Raw genomic sequence first — 16137 nt, 5'->3', positions numbered from 1 at the left:
TCACAAAATGTTTAGGGGTATGTGTACCCCTGTGCCGCGCCCCTGAAAAAAGCACTGTGGAAACCCTAATGTGTGCTCCAGCACAAAAGAGCACAAGAAGGGTTTTTAAAAGGTTAAGACAACACTAAGTGGCTTTGAACCTGACACAGTCATTTTCATGTTCTCCTCAAGTTACCTCAGAATGTGATGAATGCAAGCTTAAATCTCCACCCTCCCTCACACCTACAGCCCATTCTTATCTGTTCTCACTAATAGGTGCAATGCCACCTAACACTTAACAGGGTAAGAAGCAGCACCTTTGTTGCTAGCAGGAAGTAAGAGCCATTTGCTTTGTACACATTTAATATCCCTCAGAATCGGGTGAAGAACATTTTTCTAACTTCAGTACATTGATGCTAAAAACGCTGAAACTGTTTGAGGGAAGCCTTGTTGTGTTGTGAAATGGCATTATCACTTGCACACTCTTTTTCTTTCCATTTGTGGAATAAATAGACAACAATCAACTAAAGAGAATGCTCTGTATGTATTCACAGATGTATTTGCCACAAAATTAGTTCTGCGGATTTATTTATTTTTAACAGTGGTTTTTGACAAGTATGCTTTTGTTAGCCCTGGTTCAACATATGAAACATGAGAGCTCTTTGGGTGCTGCGGAGTTTTCTCAGCTCCGCGGTGCATGTTTTGAATTTGCAGAAAGCCGGCGCTGTTCATGTTTTCATACCATTCCCCGGGTTGGTACTGGCAGTAGTCAGCCTGTCTCAACCACAACCCATACAGCAAACAATCTGTTCATGCTGTTTTATTGGAAGCCGTGGAAAATACCAAGTTTATGCATAGCAACCTGCAGCAGATTTTGAGGGCAAGGAAGGACAGCAGATTAGAATATTGTTCCCTGTTCCCCTTTTTACTTGCAAAGACCATCCTGGGCTTGCCATGGGGAGCTCAGGACTAGAAACCACATTACTGTTTTGCAGAAACTACGACTCGGGTCTCTTGAATAAACATCTGTGACTAAGCACGAGTCACCAGAGACTTCTTCCTATCCAATTCAAACACTGGCCACAGCTACTGATGGCTTGAACAGAAACATGATTAGTAGCAGTTCTTATTAGCTTATTTAAACAACTGCTCAGCCGTTAGGTAATGTGCTGAAAACTCAGGAAAGACCGTAACATGGCTTGGGTTCCCCCCGCCTCCGCAAAGTACAACTTCTTGCAGTTTAGAGATCCAGTACTAACGTATTATGCTAACCTATGGTTCACCGTTACACGCATGAGCTTCAGGGTCCACATGCTCCCCACCAAGACATTTGTTCATATAGCACAGCCACAGGGAGGAGATCAGAAGCTTTTGCTTCAATGAACAATGGCTATTTGTTGTGTCTGAACCCAGAAAAGCATTAATTAAGTAAGGTTTAGGGTAACCATGGTTTATAATCCTGTTTCTCTAAACCAGGCTTCTTCAACCTTGGCCCTCCAGATGTTTTTGGCCTACAACTCCCATGATCCCTAGCTAGCAGGACCAGTGGTCAGGGATGATGGAAATTGTACTCTCAAAACATCTGGAGGGCTGAGGTTGAGGAAGCCTGCTCTAAATGGACCCCTGACCATTAGGTCCACTCGTGACCGACTCTGGGGTTGAGCGCTCATCTTGCTCTATAGGCCTAGGGAACTGGCGTTTGTCCGCAGACAGCTTCCAGGTCATGTGGCCAGCATGACTAAGCCGCTTCTGGCGAACCAGAGCAGCACACATAAACACCGTTTACTTTCCCGCTGGAGCGGTCCCTATTTATCTACTTGCACATGACGTGCTTTCGAACTGCTAGGTTGGCAGGAGCATTTATTCATAGGCCTCTTCAAAACCAATAAATATGCAAATCAATACAATGAAATACAATTAAAGATACAAATCACAAGCTCAAGTGTAAAACTGGGTAGACATGTGGAGATAAAGTAGAGGCTAGTCTGGGAATGGAAGTGAACATTTCCAATTTCATCCTCCCAGCTGCTCCAGTGGAGGGAAGGAGAAGGAGGAGTATGAAAGCCTGAGGCTTACCTAGGCTTGTTTCTGATATACTAAACCTTGGTTTAGCATTATATCTGAACACAACCATTATCTGCTACTAGAATCGATTTTGCTAATGGGAGAGGATGTTTTCTTTCTTAGAGAAATTCCGCAGGAATGATGCTTATCCAAAGTGGCCATACAAAGTGGTCTAACAACATCTGACAGATGTGCCAGGGACATTATTCATTTCCTTGCTTGAATACAAAGGACAATAGTCTGAATGGAAATCACTACAAGAGCATATAACTCCCAGCTGTGTCATATATTTAAACATTTTCTTAATAGGACTCTTGTCTATTCAGACTAATTTATCTTGGTGGCTTGCATCAAGGTACTAAATATAGCTGCATTTGTAACTAACCACCACACCGTTTTCATACCATATTCATTTGAAGAGCTTTACACTGCTTGTTCCAATTTATGGTACTAATTTATTGAGTGAGACTATTTGGAGAGTCTGGTTTTGGGCATCTGCTGTAGCATTAGCCAACACATGAGCAATGCCGTCTGTACCCAGGCCTTAATAAAAGGAGGCCCAACTTTGGCTCATACCATAATACTTGCAAGACACAAAAGAGCTCTTAGAAACTATAGCTTCCATTATATACCCCACACTTCAGTTCCATACAAAATATGGGAGGTGATTTTCCCTATGTACCGTATTTTTCACTCTATAGCACGCGCCCGACCATAACACGCACATAGTTTTTAGAGGAGGAAAATCCGTAGGCATGCCACCCGTAGGCATTTCCTCCATAACACGCACAGACATTTCCCCTTACTTTCTAGGAGGAAAAAAGTGAGTGTTGTGGTGCAAAAAATATGGTGTATAAAAATGTACAAAGCTTCTCTTGCCATATCACTGCTGTTATTAAATTATTATATTTATAAGGCCCCTTTTCACACACAAAAACAAACTCAGAGTAACTTGCAGAAACAAACATGAAAAACAAATATAAAAACCAGAACAAAAACATATTAAGCCACAATAACATGCATAAAAGAGTAAATCCAACTCAACACCACCTCACCCAAAATAGGCAGAGAATTAAATGCCAATGGCCAAGTGAATAAAAATGTTTTTCCTTGTGCCTTAAAGGGAAGGTGCCAAGTGGGTCTCCCTGTGGATAGCATTCCACAGCTTTCCTAGGGGCCTAGTTTAGGTAACACACCACCATTCATTATATGGTTAGAGAGTTTTGCCAAAACAGTAGCCCTTAATTGAAAATTAAATTTAAAAGTTCTGGTGGCAGTGTAGCTTAGCTATTGACTTTCCAATTAACACAAGGCTATCCTGTTCTGAGGGCTAAACTGGGGTCAGAAAATATCATAATTATTCTGGTATTAAAATTCCCCAATAAATCCATATGGGGCTCTGGGTTAAACAAGGATGGACAAACGGACAGACAGCACTTCCCAATTCACCCCACACTTCAGGCACAAAATTTTGTGACGAAATTTCTGTAAGCACAAAGGCGGCCATTATCCTACTGCTATGACCACCACTACATCTCCTCCCACCTCCTTTTGGGGGGGGGTGGAAGGGGGGTGACAACACACTACACAGGGTTTGTAACTCTAAATATATTCTGCTTGGATCATGCAGCCAAATTTGCTGGAGACAAATAACCTAAAACTGATGGAGATACACTATAAAATCTTTGTCAGCCAATTAGTTTAGCCACTCAGCAATACTCTAAATAAGCAATTTAATTGGTTTTATACTATACTTCAAGTCAGCAACATTCCTTTGCTGATGTAAAAACAGTGATTTAACAGGGCAACTGCACATCCCATGAGTGCTCTGCTTTATGAACTTCTGCATAGGCTCTTGCAGGAATGGGGATAACATTTGGAAAGTGTAAAATAATTTTCCGCCCCAGGCCTTTGATCAGTCCATAGGAAAATGGCCTTTGAACACTCCACAGGAAGATGAATGGCCTGTGATTTAGAGCTCTGAGTTCGTCTAAACCAGGCATAGGCAAACTCGGCCATATGTTTTGGGACTACAATTCCCATCATCCCTGACCACTGGTCCTGTCAGCTAGGGATGATGGGAGTTGTAGTCCCAAAACATATGGAGGGCCCAGTTTGGGGATGCCTGTTCTAAGCTATCAATTTTTACAGGAAATATCTTAACATTCATTCTGCTAATTAAGAAGTCAGCAGTATTAATTATTTTGCCTCTTAACTCTGGTTAACTCACTTTTTCAACACTTTAATGACAGAATCAGAAGAATGACAATATCAAATAAACTTCTAGAATGGACAGGTGTTTTTTTTAATTGCATATGTGAATTGCCAAACAAAAAACAAACAGGAAACCCATGACGCTCAGGGATATGTATGACGTCTGCTATGAGCCTGTGAGGGCTCTCTGGCTCCCTCAGAATCACTGAAGGTGCTTCCAGACAGAGGTTGATTGTCAAGTCAGTGCTGCTCATCCGCATAAAATTTTGTGCTCTCCACGCAACATCACTGCCTTCAAAATGTCAGTCCATGCATTTTTACATTTAACCTTTCCTCTTACCATGCAATATCTGTTAAGTAATAGCAACCCATTATACATTTGCAAGCACCACTGGCATGGAAGCCTACTAGCACTGCAGCCTGATTTTTAAATGGGTGATATCTTTCCCCATATCTCTACTTCCATTTGCTTGTCACCTGAGCACTACCGAGTCATTTTGTTTCCAGTGGCTGAAACAATATTTCTACTACTGTTCCAAATTCAGGGCCGTACAGGACCTGGCTTATTATATAACGATGATATATTTTTCTTTCTTATTTCCTTTTTTTATAGGTTGCTTTTGATTTCAGTGACGTTGCTGTCTATTTATTCAATAAACCTCCTGTTGTTGTGTGCAAAGGAAACAGGTAATTCATAAGAACGTTGTACAATTCAATAGCAATGAAGGTGACGGGGTGAAGTATATGGAGAATAAAATAAATGTTTTTGTGTGTGTCCCCCCGTCAGTGCTATTATAGTGTGTGGGGGGGACTTTAGTAGTGGTCCTGAATACAATAGAAAACATTAAATGCACTTTACTTCACCAGAGAAATTGAAGCCTTGCAGAAGTGTATCAAAGGAAGCGATAATCGAGCCTTCTATTCATGAAGGCAGAAACAGACTCAGGTGAGACTGTAGCAAACAGAGCAGAACCAGTTCTTGATGGATTGGATTTTCTGCCTCAAACTCCCCATCTTGTGCTTTAACAAAGTACCAGAAGATGGAGGGTATAAAGACACAGTGTAAATGACAACAGTGTCATAAAGGAAGTGCATGTAGTCTCTCGATTTCCTAAGCCAGATAAAGGAACATTCCTACTGCTGGTGCCATGTCAACTTAAAGTGTTCTTAAAGGTAAAGGTAAAGGTACCCCTGCCCGTGCGGGCCAGTGTTGACAGACTCTAGGGTTGTGCGCCCATCTCACTCAAGAGGCCGGGGGCCAGCGCTGTCCGGAGACACTTCCGGGTCACGTGGCCAGTGTGACAAAGCTGCATCTGGCGAGCCATAGCCGCACACGGAAACGCTGTTTACCTTCCCGCTAGTAAGCGGTCCCTATTTACCTACTTGCACCTGGGAGTGCTTTCGAACTGCTAGGTTGGCAGGCGCTGGGACCGAACAACGGGAGCGCACCCTGCCACGGGGATTCGAACCGCCGACCTTTCGATCGGCAAGCCCTAGGTGCTGAGGCTTTAACCCACAGCGCCACCCACGTCCCTTAAAGTGTTCTTATGTATTGGCTAACCCTAAAGAAATGTATCCTTGGTCTGACTGCAGATCCTTCAGCATGTCAAAGGAAGCGAACATTGTTGGAAACAGGAAGGCTCTCAAATTTTCTGTACAGTGTGTTTCTGAACAGCACCCGTTAGGAATCAACAACACGAAAGGGTTGTTTCCTTAATGCCCTGCTTGTGAAGTTCCTGGGGCATCTGGTTGGTCACTGTATGAAACAGGATTCTAGACCAGATGAACCACTGATCAGATCCAGCAGAGCTCTTCAAATGTTCGGTGGTTTATTGTGCCCCAAGAATTGTGTTGTATCATGTTTTCCTTTTTAACTTTTCACCCTTTTTAATATTTTCTTCTCAGATTGTAAGATTATATCCAAAAATGAATTTTTAAAGAAAGAATTTGAAGTGAAATAAAAAGTTTGGTGGTTATACTCTGAGAGGTCATAGAGCTCAGTCTGCCTAGTTACATGACCTGGCAAAATAAAAATAAAAATGATGATGATGCAAATGCTATGATTGGGCTTTACAATGCTTCGTGTTCCACTTGTTCCTAGAACTCTCGATATTCAATTTCCTGCTGTTTCAGATATGTACATTTGCCCAAACATATTCAGGTTAAAGGAGCTTACTGAAGTGTTTGAACAGAAGCATTGCAAATGTCAAGGGGGTGGGAGCAAGGAGATTTCATTTTGTGTTGAACTCCAGCTCTCTAAGTATAAGTGACAACTTCTGACATTTTGGAAATGCATGATAAGCTGGATAGACTACAGAGATGAACACAGAATTATGAATGGGGTGGGTGTGTAGATGAGAGTGCGAGAACTGTAAATGACTTGCCATTATTGTATCATATCACGACTCTTTTCTAACTTGGTTTAACCAGGCTGCATGGTTTATGAAAAACTTGGCGAGCAAATCTTTGGCACCCCGGGGAAGTTTATTGTTTTTGGATCCACGTCTCTTCAGAACACTGGAGGTAAATGCTGTGTGCTTAAAGGTGACCTTTTGGCATTTTCAGTCTCCCTAGTACCACTGTACTCTGCTCAAACTTAAATTCTCGCTGCATTGTAATAAATATGTGTTAGGAAGTATATCTAGTGTTTCTGCTGTCTTGGCTATTTGGATTCACCTTCTGCCCGTATGCCTTTGCTCCTCCTTCTGCCAGTTCTAATAAAGAGACCAGTATGCTTCCAAGGATAGATGGAAGTCTATCAATTCCTTTCCCCCACCCTGTTTTTGGGAAACTCTTTCCTAGTATGGGTCATGTTAATGACATCATGTGAGGTTTGCTGGCCCAGTTATTCTATTTCTATAGGTATATCACTGGGTTATATTCACTGCATAGACTGAAGCCTGGAGGCCACTTCAAATGAGACCTTTTGTACTTTGTTATGGTTCCTGACTTGAGTACAAAAAAACTTATGCTGTGTGTCTCTGTTTCAAATGATGTATTTTGAGTGACTTGTCTCTTTAAAATGCACACAAATGGTGACTGGGAAAGGATTGGGCCACTTCTGATGCATATATTAAAGGCATAAGCTACTGACAATACAGGCATGTGTCATTTAGACATCCATGTGAGATACACAAACACAGGGCAAGTTCAGACATAATATTTCTGGTCCATTGGAAATGGGCAAGCAGGCTGAGCATTCCTGCATTCCCTTTATTTTCAGTAATCTGCACTCGGAAGTTTGGGTGCTACCTGCAAGCCAGAATTGCAAACCACAGCTTGATACTGGTTTGCAATCCTGGCTTGCTGGAAGCAGTTAAAACCATAGTTTCCTCATCCAGATAACATGGGGATATTGCAATTTAACAGACTAGGCACTCTTCTCTGCATATCAGTGTGCAAGAAGAGGAAGAGGGAGCCCTCAATCTCATCACTCGTTCACATGTCAGCATACCACAGTTTATTGGACCAGCAAAATTAATCTCTGAACCCACCCATAGTGTGTATTTTGTACTTGGGGATATCATAGCTGAATATACAAAAAGACTCCTTTGAATTGGCCCTGAGGATAGCACAGAGAAAAACCAAGCACACGGCAGTGTCTTGGCATCATGACTGATTATGTTCCCTTTCTAACAAGACCTTGTTTTCCCCAGCAATGCTGAGCTATCTCTTCATAGTTAAAAATGAACTACCTGCTGCCATAAAGTTCCTTATGGGAGAAGAAGAAACATTTTCGTAAGTTTAATTTGTGGCTTTGCTGACTGGACTAATTGGTTAGTCGGTCTAAGGCAGGGGTTTATCAAAAGTATTCTGTGCTAGAAATGTTATAGGCTCCTGTCTTGCTGGTTTTGAATGCTAGGTGTTACATCACAACTTTTTATGGGGTTATTAAAGGCAGAGAAATACAAAGAAGCAAAATATAAGCCTGAAGTTATCTATTCTGTGCTGCTTCAGTTGTTTTTTGTTTGTTTTTTTGAAAACTCTATAATAATAAACAAAGCATTATTATTCAAGTTCTTGGGGGGGGGGTACACCATTGAGATATAATATATACTAAACTGAACAGAAAATGCCATTAGGGAAGTGACAAACCACTCACAGATATATATTTTTCATGCTAGATCAGCCTTCACCCGCCTGGTACCCCCCAGAGGTTAGGACTACAGTTCCCATCAGCCTCCAGCACTGTGCTAAAGAGACAAACTGAGCAGTTGTATTCAACTAACTTTTACTTAAGAGCAAACCTGTTACTAGACTTAAGTTAGTCATGGCCATTAATTTCAATGGATCTACCCTGAATAAACCTATCAGTTTGAAAGCAGGTCAAAGTGCAAGTAGATAAATAGGTACCGCTCCAGCAGGGAGGTAAACGGTGTTTCCGTGTGCTGCTCTTGGTCACCAGAAGTGGCTTAGTCATGCTGGCCACATGACCTGGAAGCTGTACGCCGGCTCCCTTGGCCAATAATGCGAGACGAGCGCTGCAACCCCAGAGTCGGTCACGACTGGACCTCATGGTCAGGGGTCCCTTTACCTTTACCTTTTTACCCTGAATAAAAGTTAGCTGAGCATCAGCACCAATTTCTAATACCTGACTGGAAGGCTTGCTCTGTTCAAAAGCAGCAGCCAGAATGTCCCGTAGTGCTCCTTTTGCAAAGTATAGAGCTTGGGTAGCCAACATTGTGCTCTCCAGATATTGTTGGACCACAACTCCCATCAGTCCCTGACAGCATAGCCATTTGTCAGGGATGATGTGAGTTGCATCCAACAACATTTGGAGAGCACTCCATTGGCTACCCTGGTACAGAGAAATGAGTTAATGGGAGAGTTTGTACAATCACCCCTCTGCTTCATAGGCTGAGATATCAATGGGCCTTTTGCCTGCACTTGCGGCCCCTTTATTTCTTCCTTCATGCAATCTGGCAAACCTACCAGGAAGTCTTCCATTTGCTACAGTTTCCCATTTCACTCAAACCAGGAAACTATGGTTAACAGCTTTAGAATATGGATTTTAACTCCAAACCATTGTTTTAATATTCTGTCTTGTTCTGAAGCTGTTGAGTTTCCCAGTTCAGACAAAACAGAAAACTGTAGTTAACAGGAGACTTTCTGATTTGTTTGTTAACTCACACAAAGGAAGGAGCAAAGAGACCACATATGTGGATGGGGGGCGGGATTTGTTCATATCTCAGCTTATCACAATAGACATCATACGCCTAGAAGCAAGGGCTTTTCATTCAGTGCATGTTGTCTTATGGCCACAGCACATATTGCAAAATAATTGTCTGCCTGGTTGAGCAAACCTTTCCTATGTTGACAGCCTGAGGCAGGTCTAATGCCAATTGGCATGGATTTGCCCTCCACCCCTGGCATAGCTCTTAGCACTTGGGCAATCCTTTTCTTAGTAACTCCCACGAAAAAGTGATGTTTGCAGACTCCTGTGGCTGAGATTCAAGAAAGGCAACTTCATATTAATAGCTGTTTACTTATACCTGTCCTGGGAAACAGTATCTTTTTGAGCAACTAGTCACTTAATAGGGGGTGGGGGAAACCACAACTGTATAAAAATATGAGAATTCAGGGTAAAAAAAAGTGATGCTATCCTGTCATTTTTGAAAATGTTTTACAGGGCCTGGTACGTGGATGGGAGGCTTCTTGTTGTAACAGTGACGTTCTGTATAATCCTTCCCTTGTGTCTTCTTAAAAATTTAGGTAAGGATAGATGCCTTCTTTAGTTTGAAGTATGGTTCTTAGACTTAATATTCAGGGTGTATTCCAATCATGGAAGGCCACATTCTGTTTCAAGCATATTCCTTAGCTCCAGAATAAACTATCCACAGGGAACCTTATAATATAAGAAGCCTAAGGTACAATTTGGTACTGTCTGAATACATCTGGCTGTCTGAACCTGAGACAAAATAATGTCGTCGCTTGGTATTTTCTATTTCTGACCACTGATTATGGCCAAAAAAAGATTTCTTTCCCCCTGAGGCAATGTAAATAAAGTTGGCTAGTCTCTCTCCCTCTTTCTCTCTCGCTCTTTTAAAAATACTGTTAACATATATTTTGTTCCTAAAGTAAGGGAAGGTTCTGTTAAACATCACCTTTAAGAAAAGGTGACCAATTCTACATAAAGCACAGACTAGTAAACACCTCGGGACATTCATTAGTCTAAGATATTTTTAATTGACTTTGACACTAACCAAGCCTGGCTCCGGAACCCTCTTTCCACAGTTTCGCTTTTTGCCAACCCTTCACTCCTTGCTTTGTATGAGGCCTCAGCAATTCAGCTTTTAGCTGCCTGTTGCTGCCATGTCTCCAGACAACCTTTCCTTCTCCAGAAGCCAAACTAGTGCACTGAAAAATGCCCATTTGTTTTTCATGGTATAATACGTGATATTTAACTGGATTTCTCCATTCAGGGAAAGCCCTATAGACTTTTCACTGTGTGTTTGAAGACAGGATAAGAATGTGACAACAACATTGTCTTTCACAGTCAAGAACCCTCTGCAATTCCACTTGATGTTTGCTCCTTAATGAATCATCTTTCCTCCAGCAAAGATTGAATTGTTTGAGCCAGGATTCTAAAAATATAAAGATATGCTATCAGAACCGTTGGTGTTACTCCTGCTTCAACATGGAGAAGCATTGTGTCCTTTTGAGTGACACAAATGGTTGTCAAAAATAAAAATCCAAATGAAAAGCTAACTATTAAAAAAAAATATTTAAAAAAAATTGATTGGATTGTTAAAATGGGGGAAAAAATATTATTATTTTTTAAAAAGCTAACTAACAGTGCAGTCCTAACCATGTCTACTCTGAATTCAGTGGTAAATAGAATTAGGTTTACACCAATAATTATTAACGTGTAAGTGCCTTTCGGTGGCACCCCATACACACACACACACACACACACACACACACACCTGCCACGTCACCCTGCTCCTGGTTATGTAACTATAAATCAACCAAATAAAAAACAATTTGGTCAGCTGGTGGTGCTAACCTTCTGTCATCCATATAGCTGCTGCTTACTAAGAAGTAGAGAGGGGGTAAGGTGGAGGGGAACTTGTACCATTATAAACATACAGCAAGAACCAATCTGATGCTGTCATCGGTGTGTTTGCACCATGCTGACTTCATTGCTGCCTCTTCCTCTACCTCCTGGTAAGCACGGGCAACATGGGTGGCAGAAGGTCAGGTCAACTCCCCTGCCAGCTGCTCCTGGCTTTGTCTGAAAGCCAGTGTCTTTGAAAAGTATTTGTGACAAAAGTGGCATAGGTATTCCCCGCATGTTATTGGAATATGTTCCATATTATTGACCAGAACTTAAAACATTTAACCTGTTAGTAATTTAATAAATGTGAATGAGTTGCTGGATAAGTTTTCCTTTGATTTTATCTCAGGGTATCTCGGCTACACCAGTGGATTTTCCCTGACTTGCATGGTATTTTTTCTCATAGTGGTAAGTTTTGCTTGGTGTTTCGGTTAGAATGAAATTATTAACTTCCAGCATCAAGTCATTTGTTTTGGATATTTTTTCAATGGTGGTCCTTTATCCCAGGTTGTATACAAGAAATTTGAAATTCCTTGTCGCCTGGATGAGAAAAATGCCACCGCACCTCTGTCTCCAAACTCTAGCATTGCCTATGTGGATACGTGCCAACCCAAGTATGTCACCATTAATTCCAAGGTACGTTTCTTTTCACACCATTTTGTCATTTTGTTCCACATGCCAGCAGCTAGACTGTGCAAGAAATCCTAGACAAACGCAAGTTTTCCAACCAGAGCAAATTACATTTTTACCTAGGTTTTGTTTCCAAGGTTGAAGAGTTCAAAGACCTGGGGAAAATTTTGACAATAATTCTGAACAGCAGATTGCATAGGAAAATATGTGCAGCCAATCAGATGTAATAATCATATTAGCGGCAACACCAACACTATACAGTGGTACCTCGGGTTAAGTACTTAATTCGTTCTGGAGGTCCATACTTAACCTGAAACTGTTCTTAACCTGAAGCACCACTTTAGCTAATGGGGCCTCCCGCTGCCGCCGCGCCGCCGGAGCACGATTTCTCTTCTCATCCTGAAGCAAAGTTCTTAACCCAAGGTTAGCGGGTTAGCGGAGTCTGTAACCTGAAGCGTATGTAACCTGAAGCGTATGTAACCCGAGGTACCACTGTAGTTTCCCTTGTATTCAAACATCATTGTATATGCTTGTTATTTGACAGGTGTCACCAGTCCCATGAAAGCCATGTTTTTCTAGGTAGAGCTCCTAAGGTTTCAAATCATGGCAAAAACACAGTAGGTTGGATCCAAAGGTTTCCATCCACAAACAGAAAGACACCTTTCATCAGAGCAAGGGAACCTTTGGATTCCATTCCATTTCATGGGACTTTCCCTGGTCATTGCACTGCAGCGCTGGGCACCGCTTCACATGATATGCAACTATAAAAAAAGCCAGGAACCCCGCCAGAGCAAAATGTTGACAATCCCAGTTGAAGAGCACAGAAAATTCAAACTTGTATATTGGAAACGATGACGATTTTTTAAATGACATTTGGAGGGACTACGTCTCTCCCTCCTGACTCATAGTTTTGTTTTTGTTTTTCAAACAGACCGTGTACGCTTTGCCTACCATTACATTTGCATTTGTGTGCCATCCCTCGGTCCTTCCAATCTACTGTGAACTTAAAGAGTAAGAGAGAAACCATTGTTTTGTTATTAAAGCAAACTGCTTTGTCTGTAGAGCGTTGGTACTGAGTTGCACTCTGCACTGCTAAGAGAAAATAACTTTCATTTGAGAAAAGCAGCAGGACCTGCTCGTCATCTAGGAAGACTTGGCTCACCCAGGGGGTTTGAGGGTGGCAACATAACAAATATGGGGCTCTCCTTAGATCTACACAGCTGTTAGCAGAGACAGAAACAGTGTGAACAATCGCTTTATACGAGGCAATGCCAAAGCGCAGCCAATAACTGGTGTCTGCCTCAAAGGCAGCTATATCTGGTACAGGAGCTAGCAGCATTGTCGATGTTATTTTCTGGAGCTTTCAATCTTACATGCTTTATACTAGCTTCCATTTTCAAAAAGAAAGAAGAATCGCTGCCAACATGGTGCTACTTACAAGAGCATTTGGAAGGCAAAAGTTTGCTGAATTCTGAGATTAGCTGGGGCCTCCTCTGTTTTGTGAATGTGTGGACCATATAAAAACTCCTTAACCTTACATAGATTTCAGGATCATTTCAAAATGTTGGTGCTCCAGGAATCTCCAGCTAGAGCTGGCACCTCTATAATTGCAATGTTCCTATAATGGATTCATTTATAGAAAGATAGTGGACTCCTCACAGGAACTGCTTAACTGAGGCAGACTAATAAGTCATCTAGTCTGGTGGTCTGTACAGTGGCTGGCAGCCCTGCCCTGAACTGCTATTTCCTAGAAACCAGAAGTGTTAGTTATCTCTAAAACAAGAAGAGTTGAACCTAGCACCTTATGCAATCAAACCACATGGTTCTTTCCTTACTAGGTTGGACTTGATACTCTGTTGGAATCTCTGTAGCAGAGAGGGGGGAAATTACCACTCCCCACCCAGGAATCAAGGGCTCCCTAAATTAATTGGAGATTTGTTTTCCTGGTCTTTGCTAAATTTTAAAAACCACAATGCCATCGTTACCTCTTTTTACCTTAATTGTGTTGGCTTCAAACCTTAATTGTTGTGTTTGTTTTTAAGTTAAAGGGTCATGGTTCCTTACATATAGGGAAAGCCACCTATAAACCAGCCCTTTAATCGTTACCATCTCAAGAAGGTGGACAATGAAGTGGTATGGTGTGGACAGTTGTTTACCCCAAACCATTCCCGTACAGTGCTCCTCCTTGAGATCTCAACGGTCTTCGGAATTGTTCCTGTTAAATGGCATACATTCAAGTATAGTTCCAATTATTCCATAACTTCCCCCATTGCCCCATTTATTTATTTTTCAGTCGTTCGCAGAAGAAAATGCAGATGGTTTCAAGAATCTCTTTCTTCGCCATGTTTGTCATGTACTTCTTGACTGCTATTTTTGGCTATTTGACATTTTATGGTAAGTGACTATTTTTGGCTACTCACCTCTTGTGCTTTTCAGTACATTTAGAGAAAAAGAAACTAAAAGGTGTGTTTGTTTGTTTGTTTCTGTCTGTTTTCTGAATTTTGTAAATGGTTGAGGTGCTGCTTTCTTGTTTCCTCACCGTGCACAGAAGGTAAAGTCAAAATTGAGATATCTTTTGCTTATTTGAAAGTGGCATTTCCTTGGCCCTTGACATCATACTTGCATTCCCAAGTGTTTGGGGGCAGGGAAGTACACAAACCAGAGCACTGCCCAGGCCCACTGGGTAGGGGTGGAGCAGTTATCCTAGCTTCTTAGCTGGACGCTTGCTGTTGCTTAACGAGAAGAAAAAGGAAATGAGAGGTCAGTGCAGTGCAGATGCATCATCAGAAGTGCCAGATGGGATCTGTCAGTGCATTTTCACATCACTGATCTCCTTGCAACCTCACCCCTCTCCCTTCTGGTAAGCAACTGTGGCCCACCTGCCAGGAAGCAAGTGTAGCACCTCTGCTTCAAATGACGATCTGCTTCTTCCCCCCAGCCAATTGTATGAAAGGAGCAGGGAAAACCTACTATTCATACTTTAGCTTCAGGTTCTTTCTTGAGTGAGTAGGAGGGAAAGTGGAGTGACCTGGGACAATAAGGGGAGGAAAATATGTAGTAGGGAAAGTCGGGTGTCACAGGAGTCAAAGGAGAGCGAATAGGGGAGAAAATGGAGAGAGAGAAGACATGCACACACAACACACATCAGATCTAGTAAAAATAGAGCCTCTTGAAATTGCATCATAATTTCATGGGTTCTTTCTCCCCTCTCCCCAAAGGTCCACAGCACTCTCAACACTCCAATTTTGCCCCGGGTGCAAAAGCCCCTGGTGATTCCTGGACTTCAGAATAATCTCATAACATTCCATTAATTTGAATACAGCGAGTGAAAACAGTTGTACTCACAAATAAACCAGGGACTAACTGAAGCAAATGCTCCAAGTATTTGGGCTCTTTCCCTCTCACTTGCTCCCTGCGTTCAGGCCCAGGCAGATTGGTGGCTCACACCCGCACTGGACATTAGCACAACTGGGAACTGAGCTCCACTGAAATGAATGGGACTTACTCTCTGGCAAGTGTACACCAGGTTTCAGGCCGAATTTGATCTTTGCGGTTCAGCGGAGCATGAGTTAAAACGCTGTTTTCGATCCGGCCTGCTCCACCGCCATCCCTGTTGCCTGCAGATTAATCACTTGTTGTTTGAGGTGGCTCTTGCCAAGTGACAGCTTCTATGAATTAATTGCTTAATTGCTGGAACAGTTCTCTCTTTGTCTTCCCTGCAGAAACCGTGTCGTCAGATCTGCTTCACAAGTATCAGAATAAAGATGACATCCTCATCTTGACAGTCCGTGTTGCTGTCATAGCTGCAGTCATCCTCACAGTCCCAGTGTTATTTTTCACTGTAAGTCTGAGGCTCCTGTTCACTTGGAGATGTCTTACCATTTCCTAGGATAATAATAATAATAATAATAATAATAATAATAATAATAATAATAGGTGGCTTCCATAGAAACCAAAAATACACTAAAATATCACACATTAAAAACTTCCCTTAAGATGCTGCCTTAAGATGTCTTCTGAATGTCAGGTAGTTGTTTAGCGCTTTGACATCTCGTGGGAGGGCATTCCACAGGGCGGGCACCACTACCGAGAAGGCCCTCTGCCTGGTTCCCTGTAGCTTTGCTTCTCGCAATGAGGGAACCGCCAAAAGGCCCTCGGCGCTGGACCTCAGCGTCCGGGCAGAACGATGGGGG

General features: G+C 42.1%; 1 protein-coding gene across 2 annotated transcripts in view; it reads left to right on the top strand.

The window, feature by feature from the left end:
- SLC38A1 (solute carrier family 38 member 1) overlaps nucleotides 1-16137 on the top strand; it is a 41230-nt gene that overhangs the window by 22157 nt on the left and 2936 nt on the right. For both annotated transcript variants that reach the window (XM_083399859.1, XM_083399860.1), the window contains 9 exons: nucleotides 4871-4944; nucleotides 6688-6780; nucleotides 7914-7995; nucleotides 9887-9969; nucleotides 11664-11722; nucleotides 11822-11950; nucleotides 12876-12955; nucleotides 14238-14338; nucleotides 15667-15785. In XM_083399859.1, coding sequence (XP_083255985.1) covers nucleotides 4871-4944; nucleotides 6688-6780; nucleotides 7914-7995; nucleotides 9887-9969; nucleotides 11664-11722; nucleotides 11822-11950; nucleotides 12876-12955; nucleotides 14238-14338; nucleotides 15667-15785 — 820 coding nt within the window. The remainder of the gene's footprint in view (nucleotides 1-4870; nucleotides 4945-6687; nucleotides 6781-7913; nucleotides 7996-9886; nucleotides 9970-11663; nucleotides 11723-11821; nucleotides 11951-12875; nucleotides 12956-14237; nucleotides 14339-15666; nucleotides 15786-16137) is intronic.

Source organism: Podarcis tiliguerta (genome assembly GCF_965153285.1).
Source record: "Podarcis tiliguerta genome assembly, chromosome: 10".
NCBI classification, from domain to species: Eukaryota; Metazoa; Chordata; class Lepidosauria; order Squamata; family Lacertidae; genus Podarcis; species Podarcis tiliguerta.
Note: the sequence above shows the minus strand (reverse complement) of the source record. Positions and strands in the feature narration are given on the sequence as shown.